Below are 17,123 nucleotides of genomic sequence, written 5' to 3'. Positions count from 1 at the left end.
AACCTCGTTCCGTCCCTTCAGCGCACACGTACTCACTCACACCACACACACAAATTTCCCAGTGCATACGCTTTCTATCTCCTGGCAACGTTAGCTGTGCCTTGACCAAGCTGGGGCTCAGTAAATGCCCTCATAAATACTTAAAAATACTTTATTTGGTTCCATGCCCAGGGCAAAGTAAGAATTTTCAGTTCTGTCACTCAGAGCGAGTGTGAAAGAGCGTGAAAGAGAGAGAGAGAGAGAGAGAGAGAGAGAGAGAGAGAGTGGGACAGAAATGTTGATTTCATTATATAGCAGAGTGCAAGGTGGTGGTGTGAAAAATGTGGGAGTGTAAATGAGATGCAGACAGACGCACAGCAGGCACGCCAAACACACTCGCACAGACCTACGCACACACACGCAGTCTCTCTCTTACACGTGCATCTTTTTTTGCTTCAGCTTCAAAGCTTGCTTGCGCCATTTTGTATGTTTGTGTGTATATATATATATATATGCTTTTCAGAGATATCACCAAGCGCACATACTTCATATGGATATTGAGCTTTACTTATTTTTAACTAAAGGTAAGAAAAAAGGAAGCAGGCATGTTTTCACACCAACGCCACCTCTTGCCTCCTCTTTACATTTTCACCGGCAAAAAAAAAAATTTTGTGTGAAAAGAAAAATGTAACAACGGATCTTGAATAAGGACAGAGTGCTGAATACTGAAGTCTTTATTTGTGTAAGATGAAGCCAGTTAATAACAGTGGACTGCCACATACAGTGTACACATGACTTAATAGTGGAGAATTAACATCAGGAGCTGCTTCTTAAAAAGATCACACACAAACCGTTCTGTTCCAGTAAAAATATACACCCCCCCCCCAAAAAAAAATGTTTTTAAATAAATAAAGTATGAAAATAATTAATAAATAATAAAATAAACTTCCAGCTTAATATATATTTATATATCGGAATGTATCACAATTAATTAAATACTTACAGCAAATCAACACCCCAAAGCTATACAGATGAGTACTTACAAAAATGCTGCATAATTAAATAAATATTTTAAGGTGAAATAAATATGATGTGTACAATCTGGGGCAAACTGGTTCAAGATGGGAATCTGGGAGATATTGTAGGAGAGTTAACACATTCATAACAGCGTCCTATACGGACAGCTTCGCAAAAAATCTAATTTTGTGTGTTTTTTTTATTTCATATTCCACACGATGTTGTTGTATATGAAATACCTCTACAGTTGCTGGTGGCTTGAATTTGATGGGGGATGTCAATTTAAGCACAAACAAACAAATAAACAAACAAACCCCAATACATTAAGTGTTAAATACATTTTCAAAATCCAGTTCACTTGTATTTCACGTTACATTCAGCGATTTATGTAAACAGCCAGTGATTATACAGCATGGGTGGAGAGGACGTCTACGCTTAAAGCAAAACATGGTTTGCTACTGTAGCTTTATTATGCTTTATTTATGATTATCAGATCATGTTTTGTTTTTAGCAAAATTTATTAAGGAGAAAAGTGTATAGATTTATCATTTAGAATTTTTTTGTGAAACTACTGAAATTATGATTTTTCTTAAAATTATGAATCATGAATGCTTTTTTTTCCCTGTTGCGCCTTAAAACCTTTTAAAAGCATGTTTTACACGCCATGCACGGGTCGTTCTGCTAAGCTAAGCTACTTTCAGGTTAAAACCGGGAAATGAGTAAAGAGCACAAACACAGTGGCGGGAACTAATGAATCCACAAATACAATGAAGGTATGAATCTAAAGAGGGAGTTGCTAATTATCTACATTGGATTGAATACACTGAGACGGTTTCTGATCAGCTGATAGCGTTTGTATCGTCAAGTATGAGTAAAGGAGATTTCCTCAGAGAGATCTGATGACTGCAACAGGTGTCTCTGCTTTCGGAGATCTTCTCAGACAAATATCTGATATCATCTGGATATTTGGATACTAAGGACATGTACAGAGGCGACACCAGGACACGCGCACACACACACACACACACACGCTCACACATCCTTCCTTTAAATACTGTACTTTCTCATTCACTCCAACGAACAAACACATAACATCTCTGTTTTAGCTCCTCCTCCTTCTCCTCTTTCTACATCCCGCTCTCTTTCTCCATCCCTCACTGCTGGGAGTGGCTCGCGTCCCCCTTGGCCTTCTGAGATTCCTTCATGGCGTTAATGACAGGCAGCCAGGGAGACGAGAGCTCAGGAAGAGTTTTCTTAGCTGGGTTCAGATGGCTGATGGCGGTGTACAGGCTTCCCCTCGAGCCGGCGTCCTGCTCCGGGTAGTACATCTCCAGAGCGGCCGGGGTGCAGTGCTTATGCTGCGTTTGGAAGGTGTTAAGTCAAAGAATAAGTTAAGTGACAGATGTAACGTAACACATTTATGAATAAAATTAAATCTCTGCAGGCTTCACCATTTGATTCAGTTTTAATTTAGGATGCCATGATGCGATTATACAGCGACTCTTTATTTGATTTCTACAGCTTATGCTTTGTTTTGGTCACAGCATCAAAAATAAGGATTTTAATGTTCCACTTATAACGGGAATAACAGCTCAGAATTAAAATGCATCATGTAAACACTTCAATCAGAACAGACCCGATCCCGTTTTTAATCGGAGTAAGAGGAAGGTGTAGATGGTGTAAACAATTTTAAACTGTGTTTAATAGGTAAATATTAGCAAAGTAAACACTTAGAGATGGGAATCATCAGTCACCACCCGTTATGATGATATCACGATACTTAAGTGCCAATTTGTTAAATATAGTGTTTCTGTATGTATTAAGATTTTATAAATATTCCTTTTTGATCTGACATTTTTTTTCCAATTTTGTTACAATTTTACATTACTCTAAAGTTTTATACCTTAGCATATTTAACAGATTCACAATTGACTTAAACATGAGTAATTATATGTACACTATTCCTTATAACCTTAGTTTTCTCACTTAAAAACCAAGCACAGCGTTTAAACAATACAAAGTGACTTCAAATAGAAGAGATTAACTCACTCACTCACTCACTCACTCATTCACTCACTCACTCATCCCTTACAGTATACCGCTTTATCCTGTGTTCAAGGTCATGGGGACCTGGAGCTTATCCCAGGAGACATAGGGCACGAGGCAGGGTACACCCTGGACAGGGTGCCAATCCATCACAGGGCATACACATATGGACAATTTTGGGAACGCCAGTTAGCCTAACCTGCAGGTCTTTGGACTGTGGAAGTAAACCGGAGTACCTGGAGGAAACCCACCAAGCACGGGGAGAACATGCAAACTTCATGCATACAGGGACGGGAATCGAGCCGGGCTGGGACCCACTACAGTACACCCAAGAGATTAACATTTAACTTATTAAACAGTGCGCAACACCTGGAGGATTATAAATTATTATTATATTAAATTATTAGTATATATATATTATATATTATTATATGAATTATAAATTATTTACCACCTTAAATGCCTCCAAAGTCAGACAGATAGCTTTTTTGAGTGCATAAAGCTTCTAAAGAAAACATGCACAACTTCTAACATATGTGTTTTAAGACTAAATCTTCCTTGCAGTGTTTTGAGACTGGTGTAAGCGTATGTAACGAGTTGGTTTGAAATAAATTTTCTCGTAGAGTTTAGAGAAAAAGGCAGATTGGGGGCTTTTTAAGGTGCACAACTTTTGTTAATGCAGCATCATCATTAATCGCATTTTTGTTTCTGCGCATTCGGCACAGAATCGGTTTGTCCGATGTGATCAGTCATGGCTGATCAAGCTGAAAAACAGCCAATTCCGGTCACCGGCTGATCGACCGGTGCATCTCTAAATCACCTCTAAATGACTTGAAAAACGATTTTGGAGTCAATGCGGAGATGCCTGAATCGGCACACAAAGGAATCTTCTCTTTCTTGCTGGAGCAAATATATTCCGTCTGTGGAGGAAAATATTTCTTCCATTCATGATCAGTAAACGTTGCGAGAACAACTCTCTGCCATTTATCTTGACTTCCCACTAAGTCTTTGGCTGAAGCAATTCCATCTCCATTTTATATGTAATAAAGCATCTAACCAATCCCAGATGAGACTTGTAACCAATAATAACGCAGAGAGAGGGATTTATCAGAAAAAACGATGAGACTAACCTAACCTGTATGTTGTAGAAAGAAAACCTTGTTTTTCTGTTATATTTCGATCACATTAAACACGTCATAGCGGGCAGACCACTTTTTTGTGCAGACCAACTGAACTTTTGATTAAATGCTTTGAGCATACACAGTATTCACAACCCCTAAGCTTTTCCTTAATTAGTTACTTTACAACCGCAAATGTAAATGTATTTTTATGGGATTTTATGTGATAGATCAACATAAAGTGGCACAAATTTTAAAACGGAAGGGAAATGATAAATAGTTAAAAAAAAAAATTACAAGTGAATTTTTTGCCCATTCTTCTTTGGGAAATAGCTCAAGCTCAGTCAGATTGGATGGAGAACGTCTGTAAACAGCAATTTTCAAGTCTTGCCACAGATTCACAATTGGATTTAAGTCTGGACTTTGACTTGGCCATTCTAACATACGAATATGCTTTGATCTAAACCATTCCTGTAGCTCTGGCTGTATGTTTAGGGCTGTATGTTATCCTGCTCGAAGGTAAACCACCGCCCAGGTCTCTAGTCTTTCTCAGACTCTACCATGTGTTCTTCTAAGATTGCCCTGTATCTGGCTTCGTTCATCTTCTCATCAACTCTAACCAACGTCCTTGTTCCTGCTGGAGAAAAGCATCTCCTCAGCATGATGCTGCCACCACCACAAACAATGGCTTTCTTTTTGCCACTCTTTCATAAAAGCCAAATTAGTAAAGTGCATAACTAAAAGATTCTCCCACCTGAGCTGTGGATCTCTGTAGCTCCTCCAGAGTTACCATAGGCCTCTGTGCTGCTTCTCTGATTAATGCTCTCTTCGCCCGGCCTGTCAGTTTAGATGGACGGCCATGTCTTGGTAGGTTTGCAGTTGTGCATGGACTGAACAGTGCTCTGTGAGATGTTTAAAGCTTGGGATGTTGTTTTTTATAACCTAACCCAGTTTTAAACTTCTCCACAACTTTTTCCTTGACCTGCCTGGTGTGTTCCTTGGGCTTCAAGAGGCTGTTTGTTAGAGAACTAATGTTCCCTAACAAACCTCTGTGGGCATTACAGAACAGGTGCATTTATACTAAGATACGCAGAGAGAGTTAGGTGCCTTCTGAATGCAGTTGGTTGCACTGTATTTTAGTTAGGGGTATCAGAGTAAAGGGGAGTTGAATACAAATGCACGCCACACTTTTCAGATTTTTATTTGTAAAATTTTTTTAAAACCATTTCTCATTTTCCTTCCACTTCAGAATTATATGCCACTTTGTGTTGGTCCATCACATAAAATTCCAATAAAATACATTAACATTTGTGGTTGTAACATGACATGGTATCTATATTATGAATGATTTCAATAAGAAATATTGTCCGCATTTCCACAATTATTTTAGTTTTTCACATATAAGAAACATTCCAGATTCACAAGGTTAAGAATGTAGAATGTTCCTAATGTACAAAGTGGTTTTGAGGAAGTTTTATTAGAAACAAAGAAACAATGATGGTGTGTGCTTTTCTTTTTTTTTTTTTGCTGCGGTCGATCAACTATTGACTGGAATTGGCTGTTTTTCACCTTGGTCGCCCATGACCGATCAGACTTGGATATAAGTGATTCTAGGCTGAGTGCATAAGCACTCGAATAGTCCACCAGAAACTTTACTTCAGCTGTGAAGCTGTTGACTAAAGATAAGGTATAAATCTTATTTAAGTTATGACATTTTTTTTTAATACTTCAAATTCTCAAGGTCTTAAAATTACAAGGAAAAATTGAATACAAAAAATCGTGATACTTACAGAAACGCAATAGTAATCTAATAAGCATCTAGAGTAGGTATTATGATAACATTCTATCGTCTGGTGACTTGTGATTCCATAACTCATAATGTGTTGTTTCAAGAGAGAAAACTATGATGTGGTTGCACATAGTCTAAAAAATTACCATTAACAAGTGTTTTACTCTGATTTGTGTTGAGAATGACACATCATACTTTTTACCTTTTTATATTACAATTAAAAAATAAGCGACTTTCTAGTACCACTTAGGTTACTTTATCTATACAAAGATACACCTTAATCATGGAAACAAAATTATAAAAAAATAAAAATACCTTCTTATAGAAAACAAGAGCATTGTGTGTATGTTTTTTTTTTTAAAGAAATAATGTTAATAATAAATCTGTTTGTTTATTACAGTATATTCGTTATAGATTATATAGAGCATCTGTGATACAGTTTCTTGTGAGTGGACTGTTACTATAGAAACAATAATGGTTCAGCATTAGGAAATGAGCATTAATATTTTCATCAGGAGCTGGCATTAATGTCACAGATGGCTAATCAGACAGTCAGATCTGGTATAATCCTGCTTATAGCTATGTTAAAAATAGTGGATGTTTGAATATAAATGAAAATCAAAGCAAATTCTTTTGGATGAAACAAACTTATGGTGTATTGCTACTGCTAATGTCTTTTTTTTTTTTTTTAGGTCTGTTAGTGTACAAATGCATTCGAATACTAATCCCTATAAGTAATTAAAATTTAAAAGGAAATTTAAAAGTGTTTGATACCCTCGGCTTATTTTGCCTTTTAGATGCAAATGCTTTAGTCTGTTTTTAGGTCTTTTTAATTCTCCTATTAAAATGAATTACTATTATTTTTCCCCATACTTTGTTGTGAAATTCTGTGAAGGTTTGCTTAGAAGAAGTTTTTTTGATTTTATTTTGTGAGCATGACCAGAATATTAAACTGCCATTGAAAACTAAATATAAAACTCTACCGAAAATGGCAGTGTCAATAAATAAATAAATAAATAAAGTGGTAGCTGTGTCATGGAGGATCACACACGGCTGCCGGAAGCAAATGAAATGGTAACAGCGATACCGTGCGGTTTCTCCGACTCAAGGCTTCTGCATGTCAACAAGATTTGGCCTTGACGGATCTCATTCCTCCTTAACGAGAGGCAATTTTACTTCTTTTCAAGTCGACTACACTGCGTTAGCATATCTCGCTAATGGCATCCATGGCATTGACTTCAAAGGGGCAGAGGTGGAAGCTCCCGTGGGCCTTAATCACAGTTTAGTCACAGCTAAGACTAATTAAAGACATTCTTACACTCCTACACCGAAGGAAAGAAAATGCCCTGATGCTCCTTGTCCAGCTAACCAAAGGTGATAAGCTAATATCATCACTGTATTGAATGTGCTGAGGTAAAACTCTTGTATAAGAATGTGTGGAATGAGTTGACTGAGGTCGACTGTGAAAACACTAGCGATGAGGCTATTTTAAGAACGCCACAGAAGACGTGAATAAGGATTTTGTGCTAATGCTAATTTCCCTTTTCGGCCTGTTAAGGAACAGCGCGATGTCTGAAGTACGGACTCCCTCAAGGCTTGTTCGATTTTGTATAAAACACAATAAAGATGTTGTGATACATTCAGGGCAAAACTGTTGTTACCTTGAGGACGAAGCCCTCGGGGCAGCTAAGCTGGTCGTACCACAGAGCTTTATACATAACCAGTAGCAGCAGACATGCTAGGAAAGCCAAGGTCATGAGAATAAGTCCTGTGAGCTGAAACACACACACAGACACACACACACACACATACACACAAACATGCACACACCAAGTGTATTAAAATAAGCTGATTAATACACAAAGTCATTATGCAAATATTTAACAAGCAGGGAGATGTGACAGTAATTGCAGCACCACCATTTTGTGTAGAAGCAAGGGAAGCAGTTTTCCACAGGCGCTAACAAAAGCAATTTTCCCAATAACAAAACAACACTTTAAGCCTAGAACACTTTTATTTAGATATTTATATAACACTATTTTTCTAGTTCTCCTCAAGTTTCATCTCGACTGAAGATAATATTTCGATTTGTATAAGTCTAATATAATTTCATGGTGTCTGTAAAAACCCATGTGTCGATATTCAACAATGCTAACAGGAAAACTTAGCAGGCTGAGATACATCATTTTCATTTTTTTTAAAAATAAAATTCACTTTTTAAGTCATTGTGCAAACAAAAAAACCTGAGAAGAAAAAAAAAACATTCACTGCTTTTTGTCTCTTTATCAATAATTTTTGTATTGGACAGGGATTAAACAAGCTAATTAGATTTTCCCCCTATTGTGACCTCATATAAGTAAAGCCCCAGCTTGTTGCTCAGCTCTGCCGTTCTCTGGGAGTGCTTTTCAGAGTTCGCTCATTTACTGTACATAGACAATGAAATTGAGTGAAATAAAGGGAGTTTGGTATGAAAAAAATATTATCTGAAGGTTTTTTCAACTGAAGCATTAGCAGGCACATGTTGAGTTTCTTAATATTGAATGACATAAAATAGGATTTAAAAAAATAAGAACAAACGTTTGACTCTGACAGGCTACAAAGTGCCTAAAGATTGGTTGTTTATGTAACAACCTTAGCAGCGATCTCATTTCCCCTCTTGTCTGATCCAACCGCCTCAGCATCTGTCATCATCTCCACCTGTTTCTCACTGGTTTATGACTAAAGTTAGATGTTTTTTTTTTAATGTTCAAATGATTCATAGGTCACTGTGTGACTTAACAAACAAAACACATTTCTCTGAGACTGCTCAGGTACAGGGACTGAAAGTAAGAGCTAAACACTTGCCAAAACTGAGAGCCAAAAAAGTCAGCCAGGAAGGCTGGAGAACTACTCCTCAAGACTACATTAAAATTACAAGAAAGTCTGGCTCCTTGGAAGCAAAATATGAAGCAATAAGGGGTGGCTCAAGACTTTTACAAAGTACTATATGTTAACTTGAACCTTTAATCAAACTTCTTTGCCTGTTTCACTGAAATTTATTTGAAATCACGAGATTAAGGTCAAATGCAGAATTAATCTTTTATTATTTTATTTTCAATGTGTTTAATTAAGCATTTACTTAAGCCATTTTAATCCTTTTAAAATATATTCGGTTTACATTATGGTGTCACACACTTTTTGTAGTATTGCATAGTGTTGACTTTAGAAACAACAATGTGTACAAACCAAGGTAGTGATAAAAAAAAAAAAAAATTTTAGACTTGACTAAATTATTTTGTTTTCCGTACTAAATTCTGGCTTCCCTTTTGGCTAAAGCAGTTTATTTTATTAAGTTACAGTATATGTGCTTTGCAGCAAACCTTCAAATAAATTAACATAAAAAAGGCGAAAGTGAGCGTATAAAAAAGATGAGGAAAGTCTAGAATTATTGAGGTGAACCAGACTGTTGGAAACTTGGCTTTGTGGATAACAGTCATATGAAACCACATGCACAGGGGTGAACTATATGGCTGTTTAGAAACAGTTCATGCCCTTGTTTGATAGGCCAGTTAAATATAACAGTCAAACATAAACCTAACGGAATAATTTAGCAGCTATTATACATGAGATTGTTATTAAACTGTAATGGGTTTATTACCGATCAGCTTACCTTGACCTTCTCGGATACCTCATCATAAAGGTTTATGTTTAACTTCTTAATGCCGGGCATGTACAGCTTCTTCTTTTGCTTCTTTTGCAGCTGATACTCAGTGGTTGTTTTGACGATGACCTACAAAGAAGATAGACAACAAAGCATGTTCTTGTTGTTGTTGGTCTTTCGGCTGCTTCCGGCAAGGGGTCGCCACAGCGGACCTGGTCCGAACATACAAGCTTGACCCAGGTTTTTTACCAGATGCCTTTCCTGACGCAACCCTCCCATTTTACCCGGGCTTGGGACCGGCACTGTATCAAGTGGTTGGGAATCGAACCCAGGCCTTTCGCATGGCAGTGAAACACCTACCACAGAGCCACCAGTGCCCCAAACCATAGACTGTATCCAAAGGACTGGACAAACCCTCTGTGGCATCGCCCATAGCTTTTCTCAAGAGAGGTCTTGAACTGTCTGAGCTCTGGGTGTCACAATATTGGCAGGAGTTGCCTCCGCCTAAAGCCTGTTTTTTCCATAAAATTGAGAAATGGGTGGAGCAAACGGAGCCTGGATGTTGTTTGGAACCTGTCTACCTAAATCATTTACCACCCACGAGACAGTCAGTTTAGCTTTAGCTTATCTAAAATGCTTAAAATTTGTCATCCATACCCTACACGTCATTCCTTGTCAACTCCTACATTTCTTATGGCAAGTTAAACTACAATGATTCCTGTTAGCAGGTTAGGTAAAGTTATCCATGGCAAATCAGCCACACCCCTATTTATTCATAACATTATGGCTAAATATAATTTTAACCTAAGGGGTTACTTAAACAATCCCCGCCAAGTCTAGCTGCGAAGACCGAAACCGTTGTATGAACCAGGCTGTAAACATGTTTATTTCTGTTGTATAGTTGAGCATTATAACATGGAGATACAGTATATGGGGATAGACTTGCTTTTGGAACCAGCCCCCAGTGGACATTTGAGGAACTGCATGTTTTGGCACAAAATCAGAGCTTACCCTTTGGATTAGACTGCAAAATCCTCAAGAACAGTGCATTACACCTTGAGAAGTTTGGGCATCAGTAATAAAATGATTATTAGCAGTGGTAGCTCAAACGGTTAAAGATCTGGCTTACGGGTGGTTCGAGCCCCAGCACCGCGAAGTTGCCACTATTAAGCCCTTGAGCAAGGGCCTTAACCCTATCTGTTCCAGGGTTGCTGCTGTAACCTGGCTGACCCTGCGCTCTGACCCCATCTTTCTTTCTGGGATATGCGAAAAAATTATTCTGCTGTGAGGTGACAAATAACCGAATATTATTAACTATTAAGCAGTACAGCATACAGTTATATTTCTATTCAGTAGTAATATGATAAACAGTAATACTTATTATTAGGTTCTTCCCAGTTGTAATCAGCTGACAAACTAAGAATGAATAATTCAACATCCAAATGCAAATGCCTGGTGGTGACAACTCACATTCTAGCTCCTTCTTACACATGCAAATGCTAGTCTGTCTTGTCAACATTACCACAATTAGTAATGCAGCTAATTGGAGCTTTGCGTCTTTCTATTTATATTTGCTAAAATGAATGAAACCACCCCCCTCCCCCCCACACACACTCATGTCTATACAAACTCTTAGCTCCGATTTGCCCAACTCCTTCTCCAGCATGCTGTAAGAAGGGGTACCACCACGAATAAACAACAAACCTGATCAAGACTATGACTCACCATCTCATCCTGACAGTTTCACATGCATTACCCATATGACTAAGACTAAGAACTAAAACCAGTGGGCTGGCAGAAAATCTTAGGTTGCTGGATTCAGAATGCAATATCTTTTTCACGTCACACACACACACGTATGCATACACAGCCACAAGCGAAGGCAAACACGCAGATCTTGTAATGCAATGTGATTTTGGCCATCACTGTCACTGGGAAATGAGTCACTTGCCTATGAAACACTAACACTCTGCTCTGATTCTCTCTAAGCAGACCCGAGTACTAATCATGCCATCTGTGTATGTGTGTGAAATCATATTCAGTCCTCAGGAGAAATTTAGCAAGCGAGTGCATCAAAACGCATTCAGAAGCATTATGTATGACAATGTCACAGCTACGCCGCTGACAATCCCTTGACATCCCTCTAATACACTTATACAGCCACGCTGGCTTCGACTGCACTCCTCTTCTTAAGCTCCGTCTGGAGTCATGTGCAGAATACACAGTGGAGGAAGGGAGTTGCCGTGGTAATGCGGAGACCTCGAGGTGCTGGCTGTCATGCGCGATTGCTTACCTTATCTGGAAATGGTTTCTGGAGCTGGTTAACCTCCAGTGGTGTGATCAGAGGGATGTTATCAAAGCCATCCTCCAGAGACGGCTCCCTCTCCACCTTCTCGCCAAAAGTGCTGCCCAGCTTCACCATGTCTGACAAACACACACACACACAGAGGCACATTTAGGTTTATTGCGCAGACGTTCTGTAGACATAAACAAAAGCTTGAAAAACTGTACAGGTAATTACTTTAAGGAACGAAACGTTGAGACGGACTGGTATAAGGGAACGTTCGACTTGATGCTTTCGGGAAACTCGGCTCTCATCGTTAAAAAATGCATTTGGCGTTGTAACAGAATGAGCAACGCTGGCAATCAGAGAGAACGTACACAACCCACAGTGCAGTTTCACAAAGGCGACGCAGCTCCTTAATCAACTCCACACGAAACACAAAACAGACTTTTTTTCCCATTATATGTGAAAATCACTCAGCACTCGTCACAGCTTGGAGCAGAAAGCAGACAATATTTTTCCTGTCTGACTCCAACACTGATTCAGCTCTTTGACAAAAAAAAAAAAGAAAATATTTAACAACTATATTATAAATTTTATATCTAAAATCTTATTTAACTTTTGAGCCAAATGGGAGCTAGTTTTCATTTTCTGGGTGAAAACTATTGGGACATCATCTCCGCTTCATCTTGTTAAGGCAAAAACAGACCCCTCAGAGACCCAAAGTCACAAACAAATGAATGAGTAAACAAAGAAAAAAAAAAGGAGTGAATCAGCAAATAAAAACTAACCCAAATAAAAAACAAGGAGTGAGTGAACAAACAAACAAAAATATAACAACAAACAACAAACTGTTACCCAACTTAAACAAACCAAACAAACAACAAAAAACAAGCGTTAATAAAAAACAAAACAAAACCAGTAGCCATAATAAGGGTTAAACAAACAAACATAAACTATTAGCCATCTACAACAAACAAAATAAAGATATAAATGAAAACAAAATACAACCCAATTAAAACAAAACAATGATAAATGTACACAAAATATTACCTAATTGAAACAAACAAAATAAACTAATAAATAAATATAAGAAATGACAAAATGAAAACAACAACAACAACAACAATAATAATAATAATAATAATAATAATACCCAAGCAAAACAAATAAACAAAATAAATGAAAGAACTAAATGAAATAAATGAACAAAAACTAAAATAAATAAATTTGGAAATAAATAATGGTAAATAATTTTGTGATTTCATTTAGTTTTATTAGACTAGATTAATAATTTTACTTTAGTCCTTTAGTAGATTTAACGTTTCCTCCACATCATGACTCTGACGCAGCTGCCTAACACTACTGTACTGTATTCCAACATTACACTGTTATCACACTATTATTATCTAATATTATCTGTCTGGCTCATACAGTCCGTATACATTCTGTTGTTCACCTGATTGGACTGATATAATCATCTACTTTAATCCCAATTTTTTAAATTAATATTACAACTTGCTGGTGCAAGTTCCCACCTGTACAGTATATACAATCATCTTGTACATGTACATATACATAAAATCAGTATATTCTTATAATCCATCTATCTATCTATCTATCTATCTATCTATCTATCTATCTATCTAAAAAGAGACGTTTAAACAGTATGTTGACTGCCCATGTCATCGGTTGTATTTACAGGGTTGATTAGAATTTTATTAAAGACGGAGCTAAGGCTTATTTAACTCGAGTTAGCAGGGTACGTACCCTGTCTGTCAGTTTGATTAATAGCTCTTGGCGATTGTATGAAGACACAGCTGTAAATTAACACGGCACAGAAAATATTTTGGCTTTTTACCAGGTGTATTAGCACACCTTACCGCTAATAAATACAATTCTGATGTAATGTTGGTAACATGTGAATGTTTTATTTTGCAAACTATTATATATACACAACTGATTCTACAGAGAATCTCAAAACACATACAGAAAATGAGCACTGTTTAACAAAATGCAACTTACACCCTCTTTCCTTGAAAACACACATGGAGTCAAGGGCTCTCCTACTGAAGACGAACCTGCCTGAACACACCTTGTGTTTCGTATTTAATTCCCTTGATGTTCATTTCCTCTACATGTGGAGACTCTTGGGATTCACCCAGGACATACTATTGTTCTGAGAAACGGCATTTAATGCGCATGTTGTTTTTTTCCACTTCCCAGCATCTCAAGCCATGTCATTATGAGTCAGTGTAAATGCACGCACACAAAAACAAACACACACACAAACAGATGCTCCCACACAAAGGATGAAACAATTACAAGTACATTATCTGTAGGAGAGCAGAGAACAACACGTATCTCAAACTCCTGCTCTCTTTTTCTGTCGTTCACTACATGCTTATGGAAAAGACTAAAACATCTGGAACAGCTTCCTAGCTTTTTTTTTTTTTTAAATTTTTTTAAACACGACTGTCTACACTCAACACTACACGCTCTGATTATGCTTTCAATATAAAAAACGACTAAAATCAATTAGTTTTAATTTCTGTCCAAAATCTGTCCAATGCTTTACTTATCTGAAAACGTTCCACAATTTAAAAACTGTACGCGTGTCAGATTTATTACTAAATTTACACACTACAGTTTGTTTATATAAATATAAATGTGCATATAAACAGTGCTGTATTATTGCTTCAGCAATCCTCTGCCTTTGTTGCAACAGCTGCTCTTATTCATTCTACTGATCCTCTGATTGTGATTTAGATGAATGTGTTTACATGACGAACTGCTCTTACGTGTCGTGAATTGAAAGATCGTGCCAATGATCTATGAGTCCAATGAGTCCATTCATCCAAGTAGGAACCGTGGAGGACAATTAGAATTACCACTGTATTTACGCCCATTTTTACGACTGTGGTAGGGTCAACATTCACACACAACGGGAACGCCAGTTAATCTGCATGTCTTCGGACTGTTGAAGGAAACCGGAGCACCCGGAGGGAAACCCATCAAGCACGAGGAGAAGATGCAAACTCCATGCACACAGACCCCGAGACGGGAATCGAACCCGGAACCTGGAGGTGCGAAGCGATAGTGCTAACCACTACAGGATCGGTCCGCCCTTTTTTTTTTTTTTTTTAAGTCTAAGATTCTGTTTGCTTTTACGAGTCATGAATTTGGAAGATGGTTTCGGATAAGGGTGGCCATTGCTCCCCCATGCACTCCTAATGCCCACCCATATCATCTTCCTTATCTAATCTCACCGTCTACAGATTGTGTCGTCTGTGTATTTGAATTTTAAAGCAGAGATTGAATATTTAAGTCAAATTTTAAGAAACAGGCAGGCTTGATGACACAGTGATAACCCCCAGGGTAAGGGTTTGTATAACCCTATAACCTATTCATTATTATTTTTCATCAGTAATGGGAGATTCCTGCCAATCAATATGATGAAATTGTATATTTGTAACATCTTGGGTCTTTTGTATATTGTCATTTTGTGTCCAGTAAGCATTTTGGCTTTTAAAAATCAATGATAGTACATACCTACGCCGCATAATTATCAGCCTACTAAACAGTACGCATAATATTATTCCACCTGCAGAAGCTATAGATAAGATCCATACTGATTAGTAGTCTAGATTTAGTACGGTCTCAGTGAATCAGAAAAGGACACTAGACACCGAAAATGTGCTTATCTGCGCAAAAAAATCTCACTACATTATTTCTATCTTTAACTAAAGGTGAGAATATTACAATATTTCTTGCTGTACGTAGGATATAACCGCGTCCTCGACCTACAGTAACACTCATCCCCGTAATGAAAGGTAGCAGTTACCTTAGTAACCACTGACATCACGCGATCAACCTTAATGCATTAACTATACCAGTCTATACATATATATAATGTATATAAAAAAAAAGACTCACCGATTTTCTGTGTCGCTAGCGATGTGGATCTTTTCCTTCGGGGAGATTCCTAAGGAAAACAAGAAACAGCGAAAAGAGAAATCAGTGCGGCTGAACGGAGCAGCCCGGTTACCGTGGCAATGCCAGATCCAGCGGAGGCTGCGTCGCCCCGCGTCGTCGATTCGCACCGCGCATGCGCAGCGCGTCACACACCCGCGTTCCTCGCGGCACGCGTTCCTGCGACGGAGCTGTCGCTCGCGTATGACGTCAGCCAGACACAGAACGCTGATTTTCAGACGTCAATGCTAATGTTCTATACAGTATATAGTTTTCTACATTTTCGTAAAGATCCCTTCATTGGAGAATGTGGGGTATTATCAATAGTGCTATTGTCCTCCTGCTCAGGAGCTTACATACAGTAAATGTCTTGTCAAACGTAAACAATTAAATAAAACCAAGGTATAAGGTGGACTTATAATTACAGGAAAGAACAAGAAGCAGACACAGAACAAAGTCATTTTTAAAAAGCCATTACAAAAGACAAATATGTTTAAAGGAATTAGAAAATAATAATCCCCCAACACTTTGAAACACTTAGGGAAAAGTTCTAGAAAAAAAAGCTTAGTTTGGATATATATATATATAAAATGACTTTTGTAAATGTGTGGTGCTAATTTGTTGTCTTAGCTAGTTATCTACTTACAGTAGGTCTTGTCTTAGCTAGTTTTTGTTAATTCATGTTGTAGCTACTAGATGTACCCTCGACATCGTTCACGTAAAATTTAAATGCATGCTCATAAGCGTGCTTTAAAAAATGTGTTTAAAAATGCCTTACTGTGAGATTAAGTGTTTATTAAGTAGATTTCAATCACCTCAAGCTCAGCCAAATACACCTGTGAAAACCCCATTAAAATTCGTTCAGTAGTTTTTCCGTGATGTGTGCACAAACAAACAGACAGACAAAAATTCTGAAAACCATCTTGATGTCACACCGCCCGCAAATAGCTTCAGTTTACAGACACGTCATGTTTACAGTTTTATTATATTTATAAATGTAGCATCTTGGTCCTGGAGGAACTTTGTTTCATTTCACTGTGTATCAAACTGTTTATGGTTGAACTAACAATAAAAGCCTAATTGAAATTGACTTGGCTAGGCCAAAATTTTGTAATTAATTAATTAATTGTCTAAACCGCTTATCCTATGCTTATTAACTTAATCTGTATGTCTTTGCACTTTGAGAGGAAACCGGAGAACCCCAGGCACATTGAGGACATGTAAACTTTATGCACACAGACACCGAGGCATGAATCAGACGCTCAATCCTGAAGGTAC

The 17,123-nt window shown here is 37.7% G+C and overlaps 1 protein-coding gene across 1 annotated transcript; it reads right to left on the bottom strand.

Annotated features, from left to right (window-relative positions):
* Positions 1-695: 695 nt before the first annotated feature.
* Positions 696-15,953, bottom strand: caly (calcyon neuron-specific vesicular protein). The gene is given in 6 exon segments (XM_053476563.1): positions 696-2,177; positions 2,180-2,354; positions 7,611-7,724; positions 9,599-9,718; positions 11,883-12,013; positions 15,810-15,953. Coding segments are annotated over 5 exon segments (651 nt in total). The 5' UTR covers positions 12,012-12,013; positions 15,810-15,953; the 3' UTR covers positions 696-2,064.
* Positions 15,954-17,123: the final 1,170 nt, after the last annotated feature.

This window comes from Clarias gariepinus, chromosome 18 (assembly GCF_024256425.1).
Source record: "Clarias gariepinus isolate MV-2021 ecotype Netherlands chromosome 18, CGAR_prim_01v2, whole genome shotgun sequence".
Taxonomy (NCBI): Eukaryota; Metazoa; Chordata; class Actinopteri; order Siluriformes; family Clariidae; genus Clarias; species Clarias gariepinus.
This window is presented reverse-complemented; position numbering and strand designations above follow the sequence as displayed.